The sequence below is a fragment of the Ursus arctos genome, unplaced genomic scaffold, assembly GCF_023065955.2.
Source record: "Ursus arctos isolate Adak ecotype North America unplaced genomic scaffold, UrsArc2.0 scaffold_13, whole genome shotgun sequence".
Taxonomy (NCBI): Eukaryota; Metazoa; Chordata; class Mammalia; order Carnivora; family Ursidae; genus Ursus; species Ursus arctos.
This window is the reverse complement of record NW_026622797.1, coordinates 51,699,099-51,721,532: the sequence shown is the minus strand read 5'-3', so window position 1 is coordinate 51,721,532 and position 22,434 is coordinate 51,699,099. Positions and strand designations below refer to the sequence as shown.

Sequence of the window (22,434 nt, the reverse complement as noted above, 5' to 3'; positions counted from 1 at the left end):
AAAACAAAATGAGGTCAATCTGTGTTTATATGTGCTGAGAAAAAAGTCTGAAAGAACAACAAAACATTAATGAGAATGATAATGTGTTAGTGGTAAGCTCCTGGATGATTTTTAATTAAAAAATGTTCCTTTTCGACTTTTCTGAACTGCTTCAATTTATAACTGCTAAGCTTATAATGGCTTAAATTTACAATGTACTACATTTTCTGCCTCCCTTTATTGTACTGCTTTTACGATCAGGTAAAACAATAAACCTATTTCCATGGGCTGGGGTGGGGAGTTGGGGAGCATGCTCTGCTTTTTGTCTCGGAAAGCCTTCCTAAGCTGTGTCCACAAACTGATTTCTGCAATATATTGATCAATCAATAGTCCTCGGAGTATATAAATCCCTGGATTATGTAAGATACATAAGATCGGTAAGTGGTGGTAAACATTCTGCGCAGACAAGTTGTGCCTCTTGCAATGAATGGGATCCAGGAACACTGTCAGTTAGCATTTCACAGACGGAAGAGTCCCAACTGCGTTGTAGATGGTTAACTAGTAAATCAGACCACTTGACAGGAGCAAAGGATCACCTCTTCCAAATTATAACTACAGCTACATCTTTAGAAGAATGTTAACTATCAACTAATGTGACTCAATGAAACCTCCAGCCAGCATAACTTATCTGAGCTGACATGGTAAGGGAGTACAGTTGTATTTTAACTGACTTAAAAAAGGTTGCTATGTATCTAACTTGTTTGGTATATAGAAACCATGGAGGCTATTACAGATTTATAATCATCTGTCAAAAACTTGCGCCGGAAAGGTTATTTTAATGACAGTTTTTACTACAGTGTGGAATGAGAAGACAATGTGTGATCCATCACTCTATTTAGGAGGCAAATGAACACACAGCCTTTACTACTCTTAACAGCTGCTAGCAAAGGAAACAGTCGTGTGTGCACGCATCTGCAGCGCTGATGGCATTAATTACACACAAATTTATTGCACTCCTTCCCCCGCCTCCAGGAAGAACAGCAATGCATGAAGCAGTAGCAAAGGTAAACCGCCCTTGGGGAAGAATTAATTCTCATATACATCTTGGGAGGAACAAAAGACAGATCGAGTGTAAATGTGTGCTGTCCAAAGAGCTTTGATATTTGAAGGGATATAGTCAAGATTTTTTTTTTTAGCCACAAAAACTATATTGTCAGTAAAAATGTCTTACAGAAAAACACTTCTGGGGCGCCTGGGTAGCACAGTCATTAAGCGTCTGCCTTCGGCTCAGGGCATGATCCTGGTGTTATGGGATCGAGCCCCACATCAGGCTCCTCTGCTGGAAGCCTGCTTCTTCCTCTCCCACTCCCCCTGCTTGTGTTCCCTCTCTCGCTGGCTGTCTCTGTCAAATAAATAAAATCTTTAAAGAAAAAAAAAAAAAGAAAAATACTTCTATAGATAAAGGATGCCGAAGAGCCTGCTAATAGTAACCAGGGCAGCGAGCTTCACTCTTTAGTTCCTCTTCATACAAACGAAGCATTTGAGAGATGCACTGAAAGATGGAAAGGTTTACTTACATCACCAAGGTGAGGAACTGGTGAAGGAGTGGTGCTCTCCCGTAGAGACCAATAATAACATCTAACATTTGTAAAGCACTTTATCATTTACAAACTGGGTTTAAGCAAACGACTTTGTTCCAGGTGGATTCAGTCCCCAGTGCTCAGCCAGAGCTTCCAGGCTGGCAACCTCAGTGGAGAAGCGACCTCTGAAGAACACAGGGAGCAGCGCAGTGGCCAAATAGGGGGTAAATCTACTCACCCACCACCTGGGCACAAACAACCCAGATGAGCCCTAATCTGCATGCTGATTAATATAAATGAGTAGCTTTAATAAAGCCATTGATGAAGTCTATGAAAGAACAGTTCTCTCCACTCCTTCCTATGAGACAAGGACCAGGTTTAATGAAGACAATGATGAAAGGTCTGTTGTAATAAACACACCACTAACTCACAGGAGTTCTGGAGGAAGCTTCTAACTAGGCTTTTTGAAGGGAGCCTTTTCAATGCTGCCAAATGTGTAAGACCGTGCTTATTTGTGGGAGGGATAGCAATCTGTTCTAGTGAGCTGGAAGTTCTTTCTGGCTAAGGGGGAAGAGCAGAGAGAGAAATGGCACAACCAGTAGGACAGGTGCAGCAAAAACTAAGCAAATTGATAATCTTAATTTTTAATTTAGAACAGCTGATACATTGGTTTATCGCCTCTAACTACTGGTAACATTTGTCAAAAAGGGCTCAGAAAATTCAGTGAACTAAAGAAAAGTTTAAAAATCACAAGTGACAAAACTTAAAAGAAATGGGCCACAAGTTCAAGAAAATGGTTTGAGTATGAAGTATTGAAATTTAATACTATATTGGCCAATTCATTCCATAAACATTTGCCAATAGTCCACTATGTGGGCTGGCACTGTACTAATGAAACTAGTTATGACCTTATAAAGATAAATGACATTACTTTGTCACTGACCACTTAGGTTAATACATAGATGAGCTGCATGACCTTGGGCCAGCCAGATCACTTCTCTGGGCCTCAGTTTGCTTATCTAGGTAAGAGGTATCTGTATTTTATTAACAGTAAGCCCCATGACCAGAAATACCTAAATGTGTAGCTGTATACATTTTTTATTCATAACAATTGTAAGGATGATGCCAAAATATGGACCTCTTTCTTTTTCTTTCTTTCTTTCTTTCTTTCTTTCTTTCTTTCTTTCTTTCTTTCTTTCTTTCTTTTTCTTTCTTTCTAAAGATTTTATTTATTTATTGTGAGAGAGAGAGAGACAGCATGAGAGAGAGCACTCATAAGCAGGGGGAGGAGCAGAGAGAGAGGGAGAAGAAGGAGAAGCAGACTCCCCGCTGAGCAGGGAACCCAACTCGGGACTCGATCCCAGGACCCTGAGATCATGACCTGAGCTGAAGGCAGAGGCTGAACCGACTGAGCCACCCAGGCACCCTGGATTTCTTTCGGTAGCAATAGGAAGTGACCCAAAAATACTGAGTTCACTTTTTCAATGAAGGTGCATGATTATTGGCCTACCGTTCAGCACTGATTAATGATAATCATTTATTGATTTAAACCATGACTAGGTTCCTGAACAAGTTTTTAATTTAAAATGTTTACACCAAAATGAAACTTCATAAGAAATAAGGAAAAAAGAGATGATTTCCAGCAGTTTAAAGTTGGTTCTGTTCAGTATCTTGCATTACCACAAAAACTGTAAATCGTTGCTGGGAACTGAATGCTTAGTCATGAAAGAAAGTAATTCTAACGTTATCGTACAGCGGTTATTACTTTATTTTTCACTCTCTCCCACGCAGGAATTCCTGTACATGAAGTTTGTTGTACTTAGGATGTTCCATACTTAGCAGCACCATTACACCTTGTTCCGACAACTTCTCAGAGAGAATTATGTCTGCCATTTTAGTGATGTGCTCTCTTTTCCCCATGTGGCTGATAACCTCCATTTTGCCTTCACTGCTCCTCCCTTTGATGGCACTCTCAGTAATGCTAAGTGATATTTTCCAAGTGTGATTTTACTTAACAGTTAATCCTGCCTTCGAGAAACACAAGTTCACGATGAACACCAGAAGCATGGTACATTATTTCATTCAACTGAAAGGATGCTGCTGGCTAGAACATGAATACTATAAACTTTTGAGATTTTAAAGTTGCAACCCACAGTAAGAACTGTATTTTACATCATGACATAGTACATGCACACATGCGTATGTATAAAAATGAGTGAACATTTTCATTAAAAAAAATTTCATTATCCCTCTATTTTCTTCTATTGTGTTCCATTAAAAAAGTGTTGATAGTGATTTGCTAAAGTGATTTCACTACCTACCAATAAACAGCATGTGATCTGTACTTTGAAATCTTACATATATTATGCTGATATATGTCATGTATAGCTCATAACTTGGTTAGCCATCTTAACTGCACACAAGGTCCCCAATTTTTGGCAGGCAGTTTACACATTGTTATTCTGAAATATAATTAATATATATAAAGGTGTTAATTTCTTTATCACTTTATTTTAAAACCACTTAAAAATGGAATTGAAACAGAGGAAGAAGGCAGGGTAAAACAGAATTGTTCTCGGGTGCTATGGGGTATGGTGTTAGGATGCATTTTCGTCTTGGTTTATATGTATCACTAATATTGACTCTTAGCTTTGATCTTACTAGATTCATGAAAAAAATTAGACCACATTTGGCCAGAGTTAAAAATCTCAGGATTTTTCTAAGATTCATACATACATCTTGCAAATTCCAGGGATCCCATGTCTTGGATAACATAGTTCAATTTTTAGTTCAATTAGTTCCTCTTCAAACTGGGCTACACTAAAAGACAGATGTTTGTAATTTAGAGACATCCCAAGGTTTGCACTTCAAAGGCAGCCACAGAAATAAAAGCATGACTCATATGCATTAAAATCCATGCATCTCATCTAAAACTGTAATTGTATTTCTTCCAAATACCTTTGCAGCTCTTCAAAATCTGTGAATCAATGGTATTCTAAAAATAACTGGCTCTACTGGTACTGCCTTCTAGAAAATTAGGTAATCCTTTTTTTCCCCCTCCTTCAAAAAAATCATGTAGTAGAAACTTGAGACTGGCTGTATTGTACCCTTGAATCAAACAATGGATACCCTGGGTTAGAAATTCCCCAATCTATAGAGATACAATTGGCTTTTTTTTTTGTTTTTGGTTGATACAATTTATATGAAGACTGAAAATAGGTGGTACAATTGGCTTTTAAACTGGTATTTCCAAGGCTTAACACAATGAACACAAAAAATTTTACTGCACTACCGATACTTTTTCCAATGCGTGAATTAGTTGTATAAATCATAACTATTTCAAAATAAATTTGCACAATTATCACTTTGTTTAATCACTATTTCCAGAAATTTATATTTGCATGTCACCGCATGCCTTTTAAAGTTTAAACTTGAACAAATTAAGCCATATCGATTTCTCACCACAAACTAGCTGTAAGGGGGAGTTCACTAATTTGGGGTATTGTTTTAGATGCACATGAAATATGCATATATATCTCTAGATCTTAGACATTTATAAAAGATTTTCAATTTTCTATTATATTTCTGAGTTTATAAAAAAAAACTTCTTGATTCTTTTTTCTTCCTATTACATGACATTTTCAGGATCTGTATATATACATATAAGTTTAGACTCTTCCCTACAACACTCAGAATTGTAGAATATTGCCATCAGTAAGGATATAGGAGATGGAAATAATGCCTTTATTTTACTGATGAGGAAACTAAGAAAACAGGTTGTCTCTGCCTACTAGTTATTTCTCTAAAATGTTTCATAAAGCTCCTACTGATGTTTGCACTGAAATATTTTTTCCAATATTTTAAAACTAATTGTTTAAGATATTGTAAATTCTAATATTGGTAACTGCAAAATTGCTGGCAACAAACAAGTATCGTATTTCTTAGTTGGTTTGTTCCTTTTCTACTCTAGTTAAGTATGAGGAGGATTTTGGAGCCAGATTGCCTATATTTAGATTTAGGCAGCAGCTCTACCATTTCCTCTAGGAAATTACTTAACCCTGTCCCGTGCCTCAGGAGAGATTAAGTTAGTTAATACACACACAGCACTACAATGGTGTCTACTACATAGTAGGAACTCAAAAATCTAAGTTGTTAATATTATTTTTTAAATGTTTTATACTAATTTTAATTATTTTACATCATGAAGTTTCCAATTTCACTTGTAAAATGGAATATTAAGACATTAGAGGGGCATGCCTGGCTGGCTCAGTTGACAGAGCATGTGACTCTTGATCTTGGGGTCATGAGTTCAAGCCCCACGTTGGGCATGGTGCTTACTTAAAAAAAAAAAAAAAGACATTAGGTAAACAGTCTGGAGAAAAAGATGAATCCTCTCAACTAGAATTCTGAGATATAAAATGAACTGTCCAATGTTAAATGGCCAATTAAAAAAAAAAAGGCAGAGATAGAAACTTGGTCCATAGACTTCAATTTTGGAGTTCTTTCCACTTATGTGGCTTTATAGGTCACCTCTGAGAAGTATGACATAGATAAGTGCTACACAGCTCAACACATCATGAAAACAAAAGTGATCCACACAGAAGTGAAAGCCAAAGCTGCTTAGGCATGCCACAGTTAGTGCTATATTCTAGACAGGAAAACTGTCCTTTAAAAATCAAAGACTGGCCATACTGTATAGTCCTGGTGTTTCCTGATGACTGACTTGCTACGCACAGTGAAAATGGCCCCAGAACAAAGACAATTAAGCCACATGAGTAACACCAAACAATGCATTTTCCAAAATGTTTAAAAAGAACCTTCCTTGGCACAGCCATACTTTCCAACAAACGCACTTTAATGTTTTCATAGTTTACAATATCAGAAACGACCTCAGGGTCAGGCATTTGTCAGTTAATGGCCTGTTGGGCTAATGGCCTTCAGCTTTGCCTTGGGCACACAAGTCCTCCAGTAGGTCATTAGCTGCCAGGAAAGGGCTCTTCCCCAATCACTAGTGCTAAATAAATAAAATTTGCTCCCGGGTTAAGGCCCCATAAGCCAACTTTGGCTTAGAGTGAATTTCTTCCATGAGTATTTACAACTCTGAGGAATCAGGAAAATGATGGAAGTGCTAAAACCAAAATTATATCAACACAACTGAGCTATATGTGGCTACTAATGATAGGTAGTCACATGGATCCTTTTGAATGCTCCTACCTGTTCTTTTGCTTATGGGGTTCAAAGTTGGTATCAATCTAATAGAACCAGGCACCAGATTACAAATGCACCACATTTTAGAATTTTATCTGTAAGTCAGTTGTTTGGAGCTCATACCTCATTTCCTAACATTCAAGGTTATAAATGGTGGGTAAGTTCCCATGGCAGCCCGTAACATTAGAAATGCCAGATACTTATAACTGAAAATCAAACAGAAAACCACAATCTTATAATACTTGCAATTAAACAAAACAGGAAAACAAAACTAAATAGGAAATATATATTTTTAAAAGATTTTATTTATTTATTTGACAGAGATAGAGACAGCCAGCGAGAGAGGGAACACAAGCAGGGAGAATGGGAGAGGAAGAAGCAGGCTCATAGCAGAGGAGCCTGATGTGGGGCTCGATCCCATAATGCCGGGATCACGCCCTGAGCCGAAGGCAGACGCTTAACCGCTGTGCCACCCAGGCGCCCCACGAAATATTTTTAAAATGGCCTTTAAACACTGACAGTTATAGGGAAATTTGGTTTAATAAGAAAATGAGGGTAGAGACACTGGTTCTTTCTCATACCTATTTCATTTCTAATTGTATAATTTTCCTTATTCTTAACAAAAGACCATTCCAAGCTTTACTCTGATGTTTGCCAACTCCCAAGTCAAGTTTCTTGGCTGATTTTTCCTTTGAAAGGAGCACAGAGAAGGCAAAAAGATGGATAAGATTTTTTTTTGAAGTAACAGGTAAGAAGATAAAGAATGAAAAACGGGAAGAAAAGGGTTGAAGAGGATGTGTATACACTCTGGGGATTGCCTGAGATGAAATTAACTGATCTGTGAACAATAAGAGACAAAGAAGGAGGCACTGAGGACAAATCTACGATAAAGAAAGGATGAGTGAAGAGACTTGAGGTCAGACAGCTGACAATGCAGGGGAAGGAATCAGCTGTTCATCTACCCAGTACTTTTTTGAACTCCTAACTCAGGAAGTTCCTTGAGTGAAATCATTAGAAAGGCAAAAAGGAAGAGTACTGAATAACTCGAGCTGAAAAGTAGATTTTTTCCTCCCTCTGGCTTTAGAGAAATAGCAATTTATGCCAGTGAAAATGGAGAGGAAAAAAAGCTGGCTTGATTAATTTTATTTCTGGAAAGTAGAAAAAGGGATTTACAAAATCAAGATGACTAAGTATACTATAAAATTGCCATAATCAATATATTTCTACCTCTCATGGCCAACCATGGTGTGGGGTTCAACTCTACCCATTTTAGAGAACATATTTTTGTAGAACACAGACTTTTTTTTAATGGGCTTCTTTGAATGCCAGGCAGATGGATGAAATTCCCTCCCGGGTCATCAGCTTTCTGGCTGACAGACACTTAGAGAAGTGTCCATTTTGCATGATGGCATTTGACCTTCTTATGGCAAAAAGACACTTCATTCCATTGTTTCATGGCAGCACCAAAAGGGCAAAGTTCAAGTTTTTAATGAGATCATAAATTTTAAAAGAACATAATATTTGTCTTCTTGTTTCTAGTACACTCAAACACTAATCAGTTATCACTTTTGCTTTAACGATCAAGTGGCTCAGAATGGATATAGTCTCTGTTTAATAGGTGGCTATGTCAGTAAATGATAAACCAGGAAAATGTGGGGATTTTAAAATCGTAATTTTATGAGAGCATTTTTGGCTTCTTTAATTGATAGGGAGATAGATGCCTTTAGTGTTAGAACATATGACACTCAATTACCTTCTGCACACATTTACTCTAGTCATGAAAACCTAGACTTGGGGGGCCTGGGTGGCTCAGTCGTTAAGCGTCTGCCTTCAGCTCAGGGCGTGATCCCGGCGTTCTGGGATCGAGCTCCGCATCAGGCTCCTCCGCTAGGAGCCTGCTTCTTCCTCTCCCAATCCCCCTGCTTGTGTTCCCTCTCTCGCTGGCTGTCTCTCTCTCTGTCAAATAAATAAATAAAATCTTAAAAAAAAAAAAAAGAAAACCTATACTTGAGTGGGTTACATGTAGAAAAAGAACATTAATCTTGAGTGTGAGACTAAAGAGACTAAAAGATATTAGTCAATAATTTCCACAAATAAAGGTCATCATGTCTATTTTAAATGAATATGATAGAGAAAATCTCAAATTTCATATGATATAGCATGTTTCTAGGTTTCACTTTTTTTTTTTTTTTTTTAAGGTAGGCTCTACAACCAATGTGGGGCTTGAACTCATGACCACAAGAACAAGAGTGGCATGCTGTACCAACTGAGCCAGCCAGGCACCCCAGGTTTCACTTTTTTTTTTAAGAGAGCGCACATGCATGAGTGTGGGGGCGGGGGCAGGCAGAGGGAGAGGGCAGGGGAGAGCAAGCATCCTCATTAGGCTCCACGCCCAGCATGGAGTCCAGTGCGGGGCCCAATATCACAACCCTGAGATCATGACCTGAGCCAAATCAAGAGCTTAACCAGGTGCTTTAGGTTTCACTTTTTAACATGAATTTGAAAGTAGAATCAATATAACAAATAATACAAACATCAACTAACCAATAGCAGTCTCTTTATTAAAATATATAGATGGTGTAAAAGGAGGAGATTTATATGCATAAATTGAGCATTATTTATACAAACAAAATTCTCCCTTGTAAACAACATATTTATGCCTTTAGGAAAACAAAGTTAACATAAGGAAATACATCAGCTACGTAAGGAGTACATCTGTGCCCCTGGTTATTTAGAAATATAAATCACTAATGCTTAATAGAACAGTCCCCAGGAATGACATCATGATAATGTTCTGGGGTGCTCAGACAAGACCCAGGCTAACTCACAGTCTCCCATCTGATATATACTGATAGGTCCATTAAATGAAAATGACTATAAAAATAGAAAAAAATAGCATGGTGAATTCAATTTTTTAAACACTAGGGTTATCACTATACATGTAAGATAAAAGACTTAAAAAAAATGACAAGTAGTAATCTATGCAGCCTTATTTGTACTGTGGCTTAATCCTAAACTATAGATCTAGTCTATAAAATAAGCAGGGACCCAAGAAAAGCCTCTAATGGTGAGCCAGATTTCTACTTTATAATGCTTTTCCATTTCACGTTTTTTCCCCAATTATTCAGCATGTCTCGCTGACAGCTTGATGCTCAGACACTGAACTGACCCCATCATCCAGGATTCAGTGACGTTCTACACGAACACAATAGAGAGCTACTTATTTCAATGGAGTCGGGGAATTTATGGCTTAAAAAGAGGCACTCTCAGCTCTCTAAATCTAGGGTCTGTGGACAGTGAAGTACTAAAACAAAATGCTGACCTTAGCTTCCAAAATTGAAAATGAATGAAAACTCAAAACACTAATTTTTAAACTCACTCTTGAATTCAAAATCTTGTTAATTCACATTTATGTGATGACAGCTATAACAGTAAGAAGACAATTACCAGAGGATTAATATACCAATTTCTACACTTAGAGATATTTAAAAATCTAAGTGTTACCTAAGGCAATTACCTTGAAGACCCCTAATATCTTCAGGGAAAAGCCAAAGGGAGAATAATTGGCTTTGTTAATTTTACCCTTGGCAATTATAAAACAGCTCTGAATTTCTTAGGACTGCAGAACCCTTCATCTAATGGTCTGCCTTAGGAGAAGTACAGAGATAAACACATAATACAGCAATTCAGACAAGAATCCAGTAGCACAAGAAAATGGAAAATTGGTAGAAAGAATAAGTCATAAAAAATTAAAGTTGCTACAAATACTCTAACTTTAATTACCAAGTTAAATACACACCCTCAAAAAAAGCTGTCACTGTGAAAAGACTGACATACTATATACAGAAATTCTGTATTAAGTTCTGTCTGCTCCCTCACTGCTGTGGTCTATCTTTTCGTTGCTATTTTTTTTAAAGATTTTATTTATTTATTTATTTATTTATTTATTTATTTATTTATTTATTTGAGAAAGCAAGATCGAGAGAGCACAAGCAAGGGGGGAGCAGCAGAGGGACAGGGAGAAGCAGGCTCCCTGCCGAGCAGGGAGGCCAAACTGGGGTTGGATCCTAGGACCCCGGGATCACAACCCAAGCTGAAGACAGACACTTACCAGACTCTCTTTTCACTGCTACTGCTGACAAATTTTTCTTTTTTTTAAGTAATGTAAAATTGACATACAATATCCTATTAGTTTTAAGAGTACATTATAGCGATGCAATATTTTTTTAAAAAGATTTATTTATTTATTTTAGAGAGAGAGAGCAGGGGTAAGGGGCAGAGGGAGAATCTTTTTTTTTTTTTTTTAAAGATTATATTTATTTGCCAGAGAAAGGGAGAGAGAGCACAAGCAGGGGGAGCAGCAGGCAGGGGGAGGAGAGAATCTTTAAGCAGATTCTGTGCTGAGCGCAGAGCCGGACACGGGGCTTGATCTTACAACCCTGAGATCATGACCTGAGCCGAAACCAAGAGTCTGACACTTAACGCACTGTGCGCCCCGGCGCCCCAGTGATGTGGTATTTTTATATGTTGCAGAATGATCCCTACGATAAGTCTAGTTACTATCCGTCACCATACAAAGTTATTACAATATTATTGACTATGTTCCTTATACTGTACGTTACATCCCCATGACTTACTTATTTTATAACTGGAAGTTTGTACCTCTTAATCCCCTTTACCTATTTTGTCCACCCCAATCCCTCCTCCTTTGGAAACCAACAGTTTGTTTCCTGTATCTATGAGTGTTTCTGTTCTGCTGTTCATTTGCTTTGGTTTTTAGATTCCACATATAAGTAAGATTATATGACATCTGTCTTTCTGAGTCTGACTTATTTCACTTGGCATAATACCCTGTAGATCCATCCACGTTGTCACAAATGGCAAGATTTCATTCTTTTTTATGGCTGAGTAATATTCACACACAAACACACACATACATACACACCCCCCCCCATATATATAGCATATGGTATATATACCATATCTTCTTTATCCATTCACCTTTCAACAATGTTTCTTTCTTGTAAGAAAATTAAAATATCATTAAATAGAAATCTAACTTTACTAAGACATTAACCATATGTATAGGACTTTAAAAAATTTAATACTGCCCTAAAGAATATTTATCATTATCTCCTCCTCCAACTAAAAAACGCTTATTAATGATTAGTATTATCCTTAATCAACTTAAGCTTCTGGGAACTCATTTAATAAAATCAGTCTTCTTCTGAGATATAACTTTACTTTCCTTAAAAAAATAAACTGCCAAGTATTTAAATGAAAGGAACTGGTTCTGAATATGGAAGATTTGCTTTATCAAAAAGAATTCTTGACTTTCGAGAACTTTAGTTACCCCCCATAATCTCCTCAGTTTAAACTACTGTTCACATGGTTTGGAAACCATCTAGTATGATTAAAAGAGAACCAGAAGAAGTCTAGATTTGTAGAAGATCAATTATAGACCCCTGGACATGGTACTCAAGGTCTTTCACAAGAACTGATCCAGTGAAGCATCTTTTGAAAATGACCTTCATAGATCCTTCAAATTCTGAAGAACAAGGAACAAAAAGATCCTTTTTTAGGATGAACAGAAAAGTTGCATAGAATAAAGGCTTCGATTCAACACACAATTATCAAATTTAAAAAACAATGTACCATGGCTTAAAAAGGAAAAAAAATTCCTCACCAAAAAGGGTCAATAAAATGAAAATCTAAAAGTACAAACTGGTGCAGAGACCATGAAGTAGTATTAGGGCTCACCGAAGAGGAAGGAAATGCCTGATCATTCTTATTTCAAGGAGAAGCTTCAGGCTGAACTGTTGCTTGGATATGCTGTTTTTGGTGTGTGTGTGTGTGTGCGCGCGCACGTGTGTGTTGTTTTTTTGAATCAAATACTGCCACTGAAATCCAGTGCCTAATGGAGCAGATGGTGGAGGTCTTAGACTCTGGAACATTTATAGTGATGCTTCTGAATGCAAAACACCATGAGTGGATTTCACATACTATGAAACTGAATTGATTTTGATGGGAGTAAAGCATCCATTTTCTCTGAACTTGAACTGCACTGAAAGAAAGATGTGTGAATGATACAAGCCAGCTAAGAAAAAGGAACACATTAAACATCATTTCCATAGACTGAGTGGTTAAAGCAAGCAAATACTTGTTTATGTCATTACAGTATGATTATATTTATATGAAATACCATCTTCTTAACCTTATATAAGATTTCATCAGGATAGCTGCAAGTAAGTTAGAACTAATGATTAGAGGAAACAGAAATTTGTCTAAAGGCAGCAAGTCCTGTTTTCAGGTAGGGGCCAGGCTGAGGCTAATTACTGAAATGTGGATCCAGTTACCAAATCCTGACTATCTCTTTAATCTGTGAGTGGCCAGTGTGTGTGACTAGAGCTAGTCATGTGCAGCGCCAGGCACCCGAAACCTACAGCAGGCCTGTACTTTCTGAAGTCTCCTCCTTCTCCAAGACCCAAAGTTCATGACAGACCACAGTAGGTCTGGTCAAGAGGAGAAATGGACGATGCAGTCATAGGGTGGCTCTCAAAGGCAATGGATCAGTCATCCTTCCACTAATATATGAATTCCAGTAAAGGAGAGAATTTAGTGAGATGCATCAAAGTAGACTATACACATAGAAAATAGAGCAATTTGAGGGTAAATAAAAATAAAAAGAATCCCCAAATGGTAATAAATCTTTGGAGGGAGATTTGAGATTCTCTATTATTCTATTATTATTATATAACCAATTCATTTCTTACTTTGGCTTCCTTTCCACCTGAATATAAACTACATATTAAAGGTACCATACCATTTTTTCCCTAAAAATCAGCAGGTCTGTCTCATGAAAATACGTGCCATCCAAAAGTGTGATGGGGAGATAGGGCAGAATGCTATTTGTCTCCCAGACTCTGTTATTTGTATCTTCCAGATTTTTGGCTGGGCACATGGCTACCCACAAGAAAGTTTACATTTCCTAGTCTCCCTTATAAGTAGGTGTGGCCATATAATTAAATTCTGGCCAGTAGGTAAGCAGAATCATCTTAAGTAACTTCTGAGAAACGTCTTTAAAGTGGTGATACTATACAATTTATCATCTAAACTGGGACGCTTGGGAGTAGAAGAGAGTGCTTAAAAAAAACTGAAATTTTGTACTTTTTGAAACATGTATTTATTAACAATTGACTTTATTATGTTGGTGGACTTGTTAACAAGTTCTACTCAAAAACGATCTCCACAAATGAAATTGAAAAAGAAAAAAAAAACATATATCCATGTACATTAAGACAAAAAATAACTTTATATTGATTACCTGAATATTAAAAAATAGCCAGAATAATTATTCTTGGTGTATATTTACATACTTTAACTCATTTCTTAGCCATATCTGTTCCAAATATTGTGTAATTGGCATTTTTTCTGAAGAACGTGCTTTTATTTCATTTTTTAAAAAAGATTTTAAATAATCTCTACACCCAACATGGGGCTTCAACCCACAAGCCACAGATCAATAGTCACACGCTCTACCGACTGAGCCAGCCAGGCACCCTTTCCAAAGAGTGTGCTTTTAAAAATATGGCATTTAAGAATAAAACTGCCAGCAATATTCTTCACAGGTACATCCTACGACTAATTTGAAATTACTGATACCTTCAATTGATTCTTATTGGTAGACCACAATATTTTTAATTGAGAAAATGCTCATTCTACAGATTCTGAGTTACCTGGTAAGCTCTGAGCAATTCTGCTAAATGGAAAAGAAACTCAATTCTAATGTTTTAAATATTGTAAAGTGTAACTACTCCAGCCCAAATATTTTCAATGTACTGTCTTTTTGCTTCCTTCAGAGTACCTTTCTTTGACAAATATTTTTATAAGACAAAGCTTGTCAAATAAATTGCCTCTATGATTCTTTTGAATGTTTTACTAAAATTAGATGCTGCAAAATCTAGGCCTTCTCAATTTCACTTTATTCATGTGTGTGTGTAATTTATTCAAAATAGCAGCACTACCAAAAGATTCTTCTTGCAAGGTGGGATATTCCAAATCGCAATTATAGAATTGTAAATTTTAATCTTGGGTAGCATTTGAGATCTTACTATTTATTTTGTTCTGTTCCTCCCTTGCTTTTACAAGGAAAAATTCCAATGGCATTTTCATTAATTGTTTTCATTGTAATTCCCGAAAAGTTTCATTTGGTGTTCTACTTGTTGATCACTTGACTTAAGATTTCGAATGGATTTTGAGCAAGATGTCACTAAAATTTTATGACTCATTTATAACAAAGTTCAATACCATTGTTGGGTATGAAGATTTTGAAATCTGATTAATGATAGGCAACAAGGACAGAAGGTACATACCGCGGTGCTGAACTGCGTTTTTGTACTCAACACCAAAATCCTCAAAATCTTATAGTTTGAAGACTTGAACATTAAAGAATCTTGTAAATTTTCATAACAATACCTTCTATTTCAATTAATAGAATGTTACACTTGTTTGGATGCGATTATGAATTATGGGTACACCACAATGAATTCTAACTACTCCATAGGTTTCGCAATGTAGTAAGAACATTGTTTTTACCACAACACTGTGTGTGCCTCACCAAAATGTGTATTTGTATTATTATTATAAACTAATAATTTTATCTCCCATGTAGTACTTTATTTATTGAAGTGATTGCTACATCCAGCATGGGGCTTGAACTCACAACCCTGAGATCAAGAGTCGGATGCTCTACTGACTGAGCCAGCCAGGGGCCCCTTCCATGTCGTACTTTAAACTGAATTTCCAAACTCACTCATAATGGCTTTACCTTTGATAGAATATACTTCGACAAGCTTTACCTTCATCTCATGAATGGATGGAAAAAATAAAACATTTTTTTGAATTAACTAAAATAATTTAAGTAAAGTGCCAGCTGACACTCAACTAAAACTGGAATTATTTAACCGTTTGCAAAGTTTTTCTTCTGCCAAAGGGGCCAACAAATATAAAGTTATTGCTTACCTTCTCCTATGTGCACATAAAAAACCTGTAGTCGAAAATGAGTGAAATTAATCTAGAAAAATAGACATTTGTCTAAAATTAGGCTTCACTTTTTCAGCAGATTTGATGCTTTCTGTTTTCATGTGGTCAGTAATACCAGAATTGGCCTCTGCAGTGGATAGTAAATGTCAACATTTTGTGCCAATTACACATTCTTTATCAACCTTCCTCAGTACTTTAAAAAATGAAATATATAGTTTTTAGCTTATTGCTGCCAAAGGGGTTTATTGCAAAAACAAAGTTTTGCCAAACAATAAAACAGTTACAGGTTTACATTACACAAGCGAGTGTGCTAAGTCTACTCTCTACTCTCTCCCATCAGCCTTGATTTCCCACATATACTTCACCAATGCCCCCACTTCCACCTTACTATGTTTCCCACTGCGCTTTGGGACTGGTACCTGGTGGCTTGGTGACTCTTGAAGGCCATGCACAGGCCACAGTACAATTGGGTGATACATCAAGTGGCCAGCCACGGCAGCAATGTCAAATACTTCTACACCTGATACACGAAGAAGTTAACGGTTAACCTAGACATTCAGTGCCCTTTGTTCTATCAGCAACTGCGCCGCGTTCTGTCCTTGACTGGGAGGCATCTGAAAGGGCTGGGGAAAGAGATTCCTTATTGCTGGTTGTCCTCCAGATTTAATGCCACCTTAACATGGGAACACTCTGCACCGTACATGGGTCTCCCACTCTATTAGCCTACCCTAGACAAAAACTGAGGCAGAGGGGTGGAAGTACAAAGTAGACATCTATGAAACCCATCCTGGCTCATCCTAATGTAATTATTAGTAATCATTCTCTGCGAAAAAAAATCCAGGACAAATGTTAAGTCAGATGGGATTCTGGGACAGGAGACTCACACTGAGACTATCCTTAGCAAACTAGGATGTACCCTCACTTGACCTTCAGGTGAAGGAGATCTGCCTTTCTCTGTCTCTCTCCTCCTCCCTTCCTATTAACTGGAGTGAGAACATGATGTTAGCTATTTGGGGCCAAAAATAAAGTAGTAAGATAGGGATGGCAGAGCAGTAAGACAGAAAATGCCTTGGCTGACTTTCTAGAATCAACCCTAAACCAGACTGCCTAGTCCTGGATGTTTTCACAGGGGAGAGAATCTTGTTTCGGCCACTGTTACTTTATAACGAAACCTAATTTGAAATCATATATAAGGAATATCTCTACAATCTTTCTAGAAAGCAGCTTGGCAATATGTATCAAGAATGCTAAAAATGTTTAAACCCTTTGAGCCACTCTTAGGTATTTATCTGAATAAAATAATCTGGAATGAGGGATACTGCTGTGTAAAGATGTTTACTACAGATCTATTTATGACAATAAAAAATTAGAAGCAACTTAAGTTCCCAAAATGAGACATTTGTTAAATAAATGATATCACATCTAAATAACTGAATATTACGCAACCATTAACAAGTTTGTGAAAAATGTTAATAACATGGGAAAATACCCACATCACAATATGAAGTAGGAAAAAATAGGCAGGATTTAAAAAAACCTTATACATGTAAGTTCTCACCTATATTATAAAAAATTCACATATATAAAGTTAGGAGTAAGTAAACAAAAAGCTTGAAAGTAAACACATCACAATATTAACTAACACTGATTACCTCTGGAGAGTGAGGTAATATAGATAATATCTGTTTAGATATCTTCTTTGTGTTAAATATTTAACAGCGCTCTATAATTAACAAATACTTATACCTGGGAAAAAACCCCCATATATCAATTTTAAAACTCTCTGCTGCATTTACCGGTTTTACTGGTGGCAACACTGCCACCATCGCCATCACAATATTACTGAGCGTCTACATGTGGGGAGCTGGGGCAGCAGGGTGCACAGACCTCCCGAGCTCCAGCACAGCCGCCTAACAAGCCATCCAGACACGAGCAACCTGCCCGGTAGTACCTTGGTGTTCTGTAGCAAAGCTAGTCCGTTGCACGCATTTGCTAGAAGAAAGTCTCCACTCAGGATAGCTATTTTATTTCCAAATTGCATGTCTTTCAGTGGTCCATCAGAAGACTGCAATTCATTTAAATTTACTATCCCACGATGTACGAGGAGAGCAGTATGGATAAGTTCTGTGATCTCTGCCAAACTTCTTTGACTGAAACATGAAGGTAAGACTTGTCTGAGTATCAAGAATGCCACCATATTACTAATGTCAGACTTCAGTTTTTCAGCAGTAAAATATTTCAGTGACTAGTCTCCCTCTCTCTCTCCCTCTCTCACTCTATTTTAAAAAAGATTATTCCTTTTAAATGAAGCTTTTAATAGAGGCCTCTCCACTGAGCAGTTTGGGATCTACAAGCCGATCTTGACATGTTCCTTCCCTAGAATATTCCTCACCCTCCCTCCCACAGGAATAACTAGGATTCCTCGGAGAGAAGCTGCCAGTGGGGCCACCCTCTATGGTTCCACTTAGATACTCTGTTATCAGTATACCCTTCCCACCTTTGTAATTTTAGGGTTTCTGAAATTCCTTACTAGTACCTAATGAAACTCCAGTTTAAGGAGGACCATAACCTGCGTCAGGCATTAAGTTAAACACTTTCATATGTTATCTTTTTTAATCCTAATGCAAAGCTATGGGATTTACAGAGATGAATAAAATGCAGTCTCTTTCTTCAAAGACCTTACATTTCAGAATAAAAACCAATATATATACCGACAGTAGTAAATAAAACAGAGAAGGCCCTGGAAAAGTTTATAGCACAGTACTGTATCAGATGGGACGTCAAGTAATGGTTCTTTTCTTTCCTTTTTTTTTTTTTTTTTAAGATTGTATATACTTATTTGAGAGAGAGCACAAGCGGGGGAGGGGGCAGAGGGAGAGGGAGAAGCAGGCTCCCTGTTGAGTAGGAAGCCTAACATGGGGCTCCATCCCGGGACCCCGGGATCCCAGGACCCCATGATCATGGCCTCAGCCAAAGGCAGATGCTTAACCAACTGAGCCACCCAGGTGCCCCGAAATGTTTCTTTTCTTATACTTTTCTATAGTTTGTACCTTTTCTACAATGACAAAAGCATTATTTTAAAATCATAAAAACCCAAACAATTATTAAAATATTTAAATTTCATAACCATCCTATGATAGGTATTACTAACTCCTTTTTATAGGTGAGAAAATCATTGCACACCGTTAAATGACTTTCCCGAAAGCACACTGTAACATAGAGCTGGAATTTCATGTGAATCACACCACTTGGTTTCCATGCTCCTGTGTTGTCCCCTCCACACTAACTCTGGGCTTAGCCATGTGACTGACTTTGGCCAAAAGGACCTTGGCAAATGTGACACAAGCAAAGCCTAAAAAATGCGTATGTATTAAGACTTGCCCAAAGAAATCACGTGAGTGACCCCAGGCAGAAGAACCATCTGGTCAATCCACAGAATGAGAAGAAATAAAGTGACTGTTTCAGGTTACTAATTATAGGGTATCTTGCTATGTAGCAATAGATACCTGATATGGAAACTTGTATATCTGGGTGTAGTGTGCTGCTCAACTAAAGCCTAGAATATATGTCAACGGCTTTGAGTCTGAATGATGGGGGCCGAATGGGAAAGTTGAAGAAATGGCAAATTCTTAGTGGCACCTGGAAAGGTGTGAAAAAATTGGTACTGGAGATTGAGAAGGGACATACTGTTAGAAGGTAGTGAAACAACTGGCAAAACTGTTGCCTATGGTAACTTGAAAGATAGAAAATATATAATGAAATTATGTATCTGGATAAGGGGACTGATTCTCAGGCAGAATGATGAAATGTCTTCTGGACTACTGTAGCTGTGTATGACAGGGTACAAGACAGATGAGCTGAAGAGAGAATTGTTAGTTTGGAAGCACAATTTAGAGGAACAATAATGGAGAAAAGACTTGCTAGGTTGAAAATAAAACATTCACATCTCCAGTCTCTCCAGAAAAAAAGCCTGTCAAAGAAAGAAATGGTATGAGGAAAAAGATCACATCAAAACTGTGACAATAAGACCTTTTCTAAAGACCTAAAAAATTTAAGGTGATGCCCAACAGACCCATTAGCTAGACAAAAGGCCTTCTAAGAACTCTAAGGGTACTGTCCCCCACAGCAGCCTTACACTACACCTAAAGTAGAGATGTCCATCTCAAAAAAGAACCATGGATGTAGCTTTTAGGGCATGAACTGAACACTAGTGACAGTCACAGAAATCCCAAAAAGCTTCTAAGGAAGTTGCATGAGCTTCAACTAATGATAAGAGACAGTTCAAAAGGAAAAACAGAAAAAGAAAAAAAAGGAGCTTCTAAACCAACTTTCCATGGACAAGAAATCAGGCTGAGACTGTTACTCTGCTATAAATAGGAATCAATTCTTCTTCTTTTTAAATTGAAGTATAGTTGAAACACAGTGTTATAGTTTCGGGTGTATAACACAGTGATTGGGTAAGTCTCTGTTATGCCATGCTCACCGCACGTGTAGCTATCTCTGAATCGTTTCTTATTGAAAATGTTCAGGGAAAATAGTACCAAGGGCAAAGGATTCTGGACAACAGTGGAATAGGGAACCTCTCCCAGGAAACAGACTGGGCCCTAGTCAAGAAATATTCTTTCCTTCTAGAGTAGGAGGTCCTGACACAGTGTGCCCAGCTGGATTTCAGAATTACTATGGGCCACTGATTATGATGTGCTTCCCATTCCTCCCTCTTTTTAATGGAGTGACAATTGTGGTTCTCTTGTTCCCGACTCACCATCTTATGCTAGGTATGTAGTGGTGGTAGGGGGTAGATAACGCATCCTTTTCATTCTCTGGATTAAGAGGAGGGGCACCTCTGGGGCCACATCCACATCTGGACCTAACAAAAATTATGAGATCGTGAACCCTGAGCTTGACGCCATGAAATACATGAGACTTTGGGGGTCTTGGGAGGTGGCAATTATATTTTGCATAAGAAAAGAATGTGAATCGTGGGGACCTGAGGGTAGACTGTGGCAGACGGTTATACCAATGGCCACTGATGAATCATACCTCCTAATATCCATGTCACGTCTCCTCCTTGATTAACTCTGAGTTGATTATATGACTTGCTTGGCCAGTAGGATATCAGCAAATGTGGGACAAACAAGCTTGGTAAGTGTTTTTGCACTGGGGCTTACCCTTTTGGAATGCTGCCCAGAGACTACATGTGAAGAAACCTAGGCTAGCCTCCTTGAGAATGAAAGACAACGTGGAGAGAAGAAAGGCCAGCTTTCCTAACCATACTCACCCTCCAGCTGACCTAGCAGGTAAATGCAGCCGCATACATAAACCCAGGAGAAACTAGCAGAGGATCAGTCCAGTCAATCCACAGAATGATGAAAAATACAATGTTTACTGTTTAAAGCCACCAAGTTTTGGGGCAATTTGTTATACAACAGATAATGGATAGAGACTTCAAAATCCAACGTATTTCCACTATACTTAAGGCTGCTTCCTAGACTGAAAGTTGCAAGATTTTAAAATTTTCTCTGAAGAAGGTAAAGTTGTGCTGGGCAGAAATCAGGTATGATTTCTAAAGCTGGAGAGAAAGGGCAGACACAACAGTGGAACAGTAGGGATTAGGAACCCCAGAATAAGGAAGAACAGGAATCAAGGCTGGGTGAAGGCAAGAGGAGAAAACGTGACCAACGGGTGACGAGGTCAGTTTGGTCAAAGGGTAGGGTTTGTGTGGGTAAGTGAGAAGTAGGGATCTGGAGCTAGATTACAGCATGTCAAAGGGTCTGTATATTGTTACGCAGGCAGTGTTTTTGAGAAGGAGGGATGGTATTTTTAAATGATTGAGGAAAAATATTCTGAAGGTGATATACAGGAAAATTTGAAAAAGTAGATAGTGAAAGTAGAGAGATCAGTGAGGGAAGAAGCTACTACAAAGGCCCAAGGGAAATGTAACAAAAGGACTTGACCTAAAGGTCAAATTTAAGCATTTGACCTAGACAACCATAAACATGGAGACAAATAAATGTAAAATAATCAAATAACAAATATGAGACTTTTTAATCCTAAATGAAAGACTACTGAGAAGATAAAACATTTAAAAACAAACAAAAGGAGCTAACATTTAAAAGTAACCTTTAAAAAACTAAAAGAAAATAAAAATTTTTCTCTCAAGAAAAATATGGTACTAGTTTAAACAACTATGACACAATGATTACATAAAGGTACAATTATATAAGATTAAGGAGCCAAACAACTTGGCATCTATACAAGAAAAAAATCACATTTTTAATTTCTTTTGTTAAAAAAAAGTAAAAGAACATGTAGAAATGACCCAGTGGACATACGGTGCTTGATTACAAACTGGGGGAGTAGGAGAACATGAACCAGCGAGTTAAAACAGCTTCTAAATAAAGAGTAAATTCATGGTTTAGATGAAAACCTCACTACATCCCAAAGAAAATTGCCAACGATAAAGGCTTAGAAGACTACTGAGAAGTTAATAGAAAACATTTAAAAACTAACAAAAGGAGCTAACTAACATTTAAACTTATCCTTTAAAAAAGTAACTAAAAGAAAGGAATAAAAACATTTTGCTAGTATCCTGTTCTCTAATTTATAATACCAATCACTGCAAAGA

The 22,434-nt window shown here is 37.5% G+C and overlaps 1 protein-coding gene across 3 annotated transcripts in view; it reads right to left on the bottom strand.

Annotated features, from left to right (window-relative positions):
• Positions 1-22,434, bottom strand: part of PDSS2 (decaprenyl diphosphate synthase subunit 2) — a 234,171-nt gene that overhangs the window by 76,050 nt on the left and 135,687 nt on the right. For all 3 annotated transcript variants that reach the window (XR_008959010.1, XR_008959011.1, XM_026511702.4), the window contains exon 3: positions 17,761-17,959. Coding sequence is in view for 1 of the 3 variants with exons in the window: in XM_026511702.4 (XP_026367487.1) it covers positions 17,761-17,959 (199 nt within the window). In the remaining 2 variants the exon portion in view is untranslated. The remainder of the gene's footprint in view (positions 1-17,760; positions 17,960-22,434) is intronic.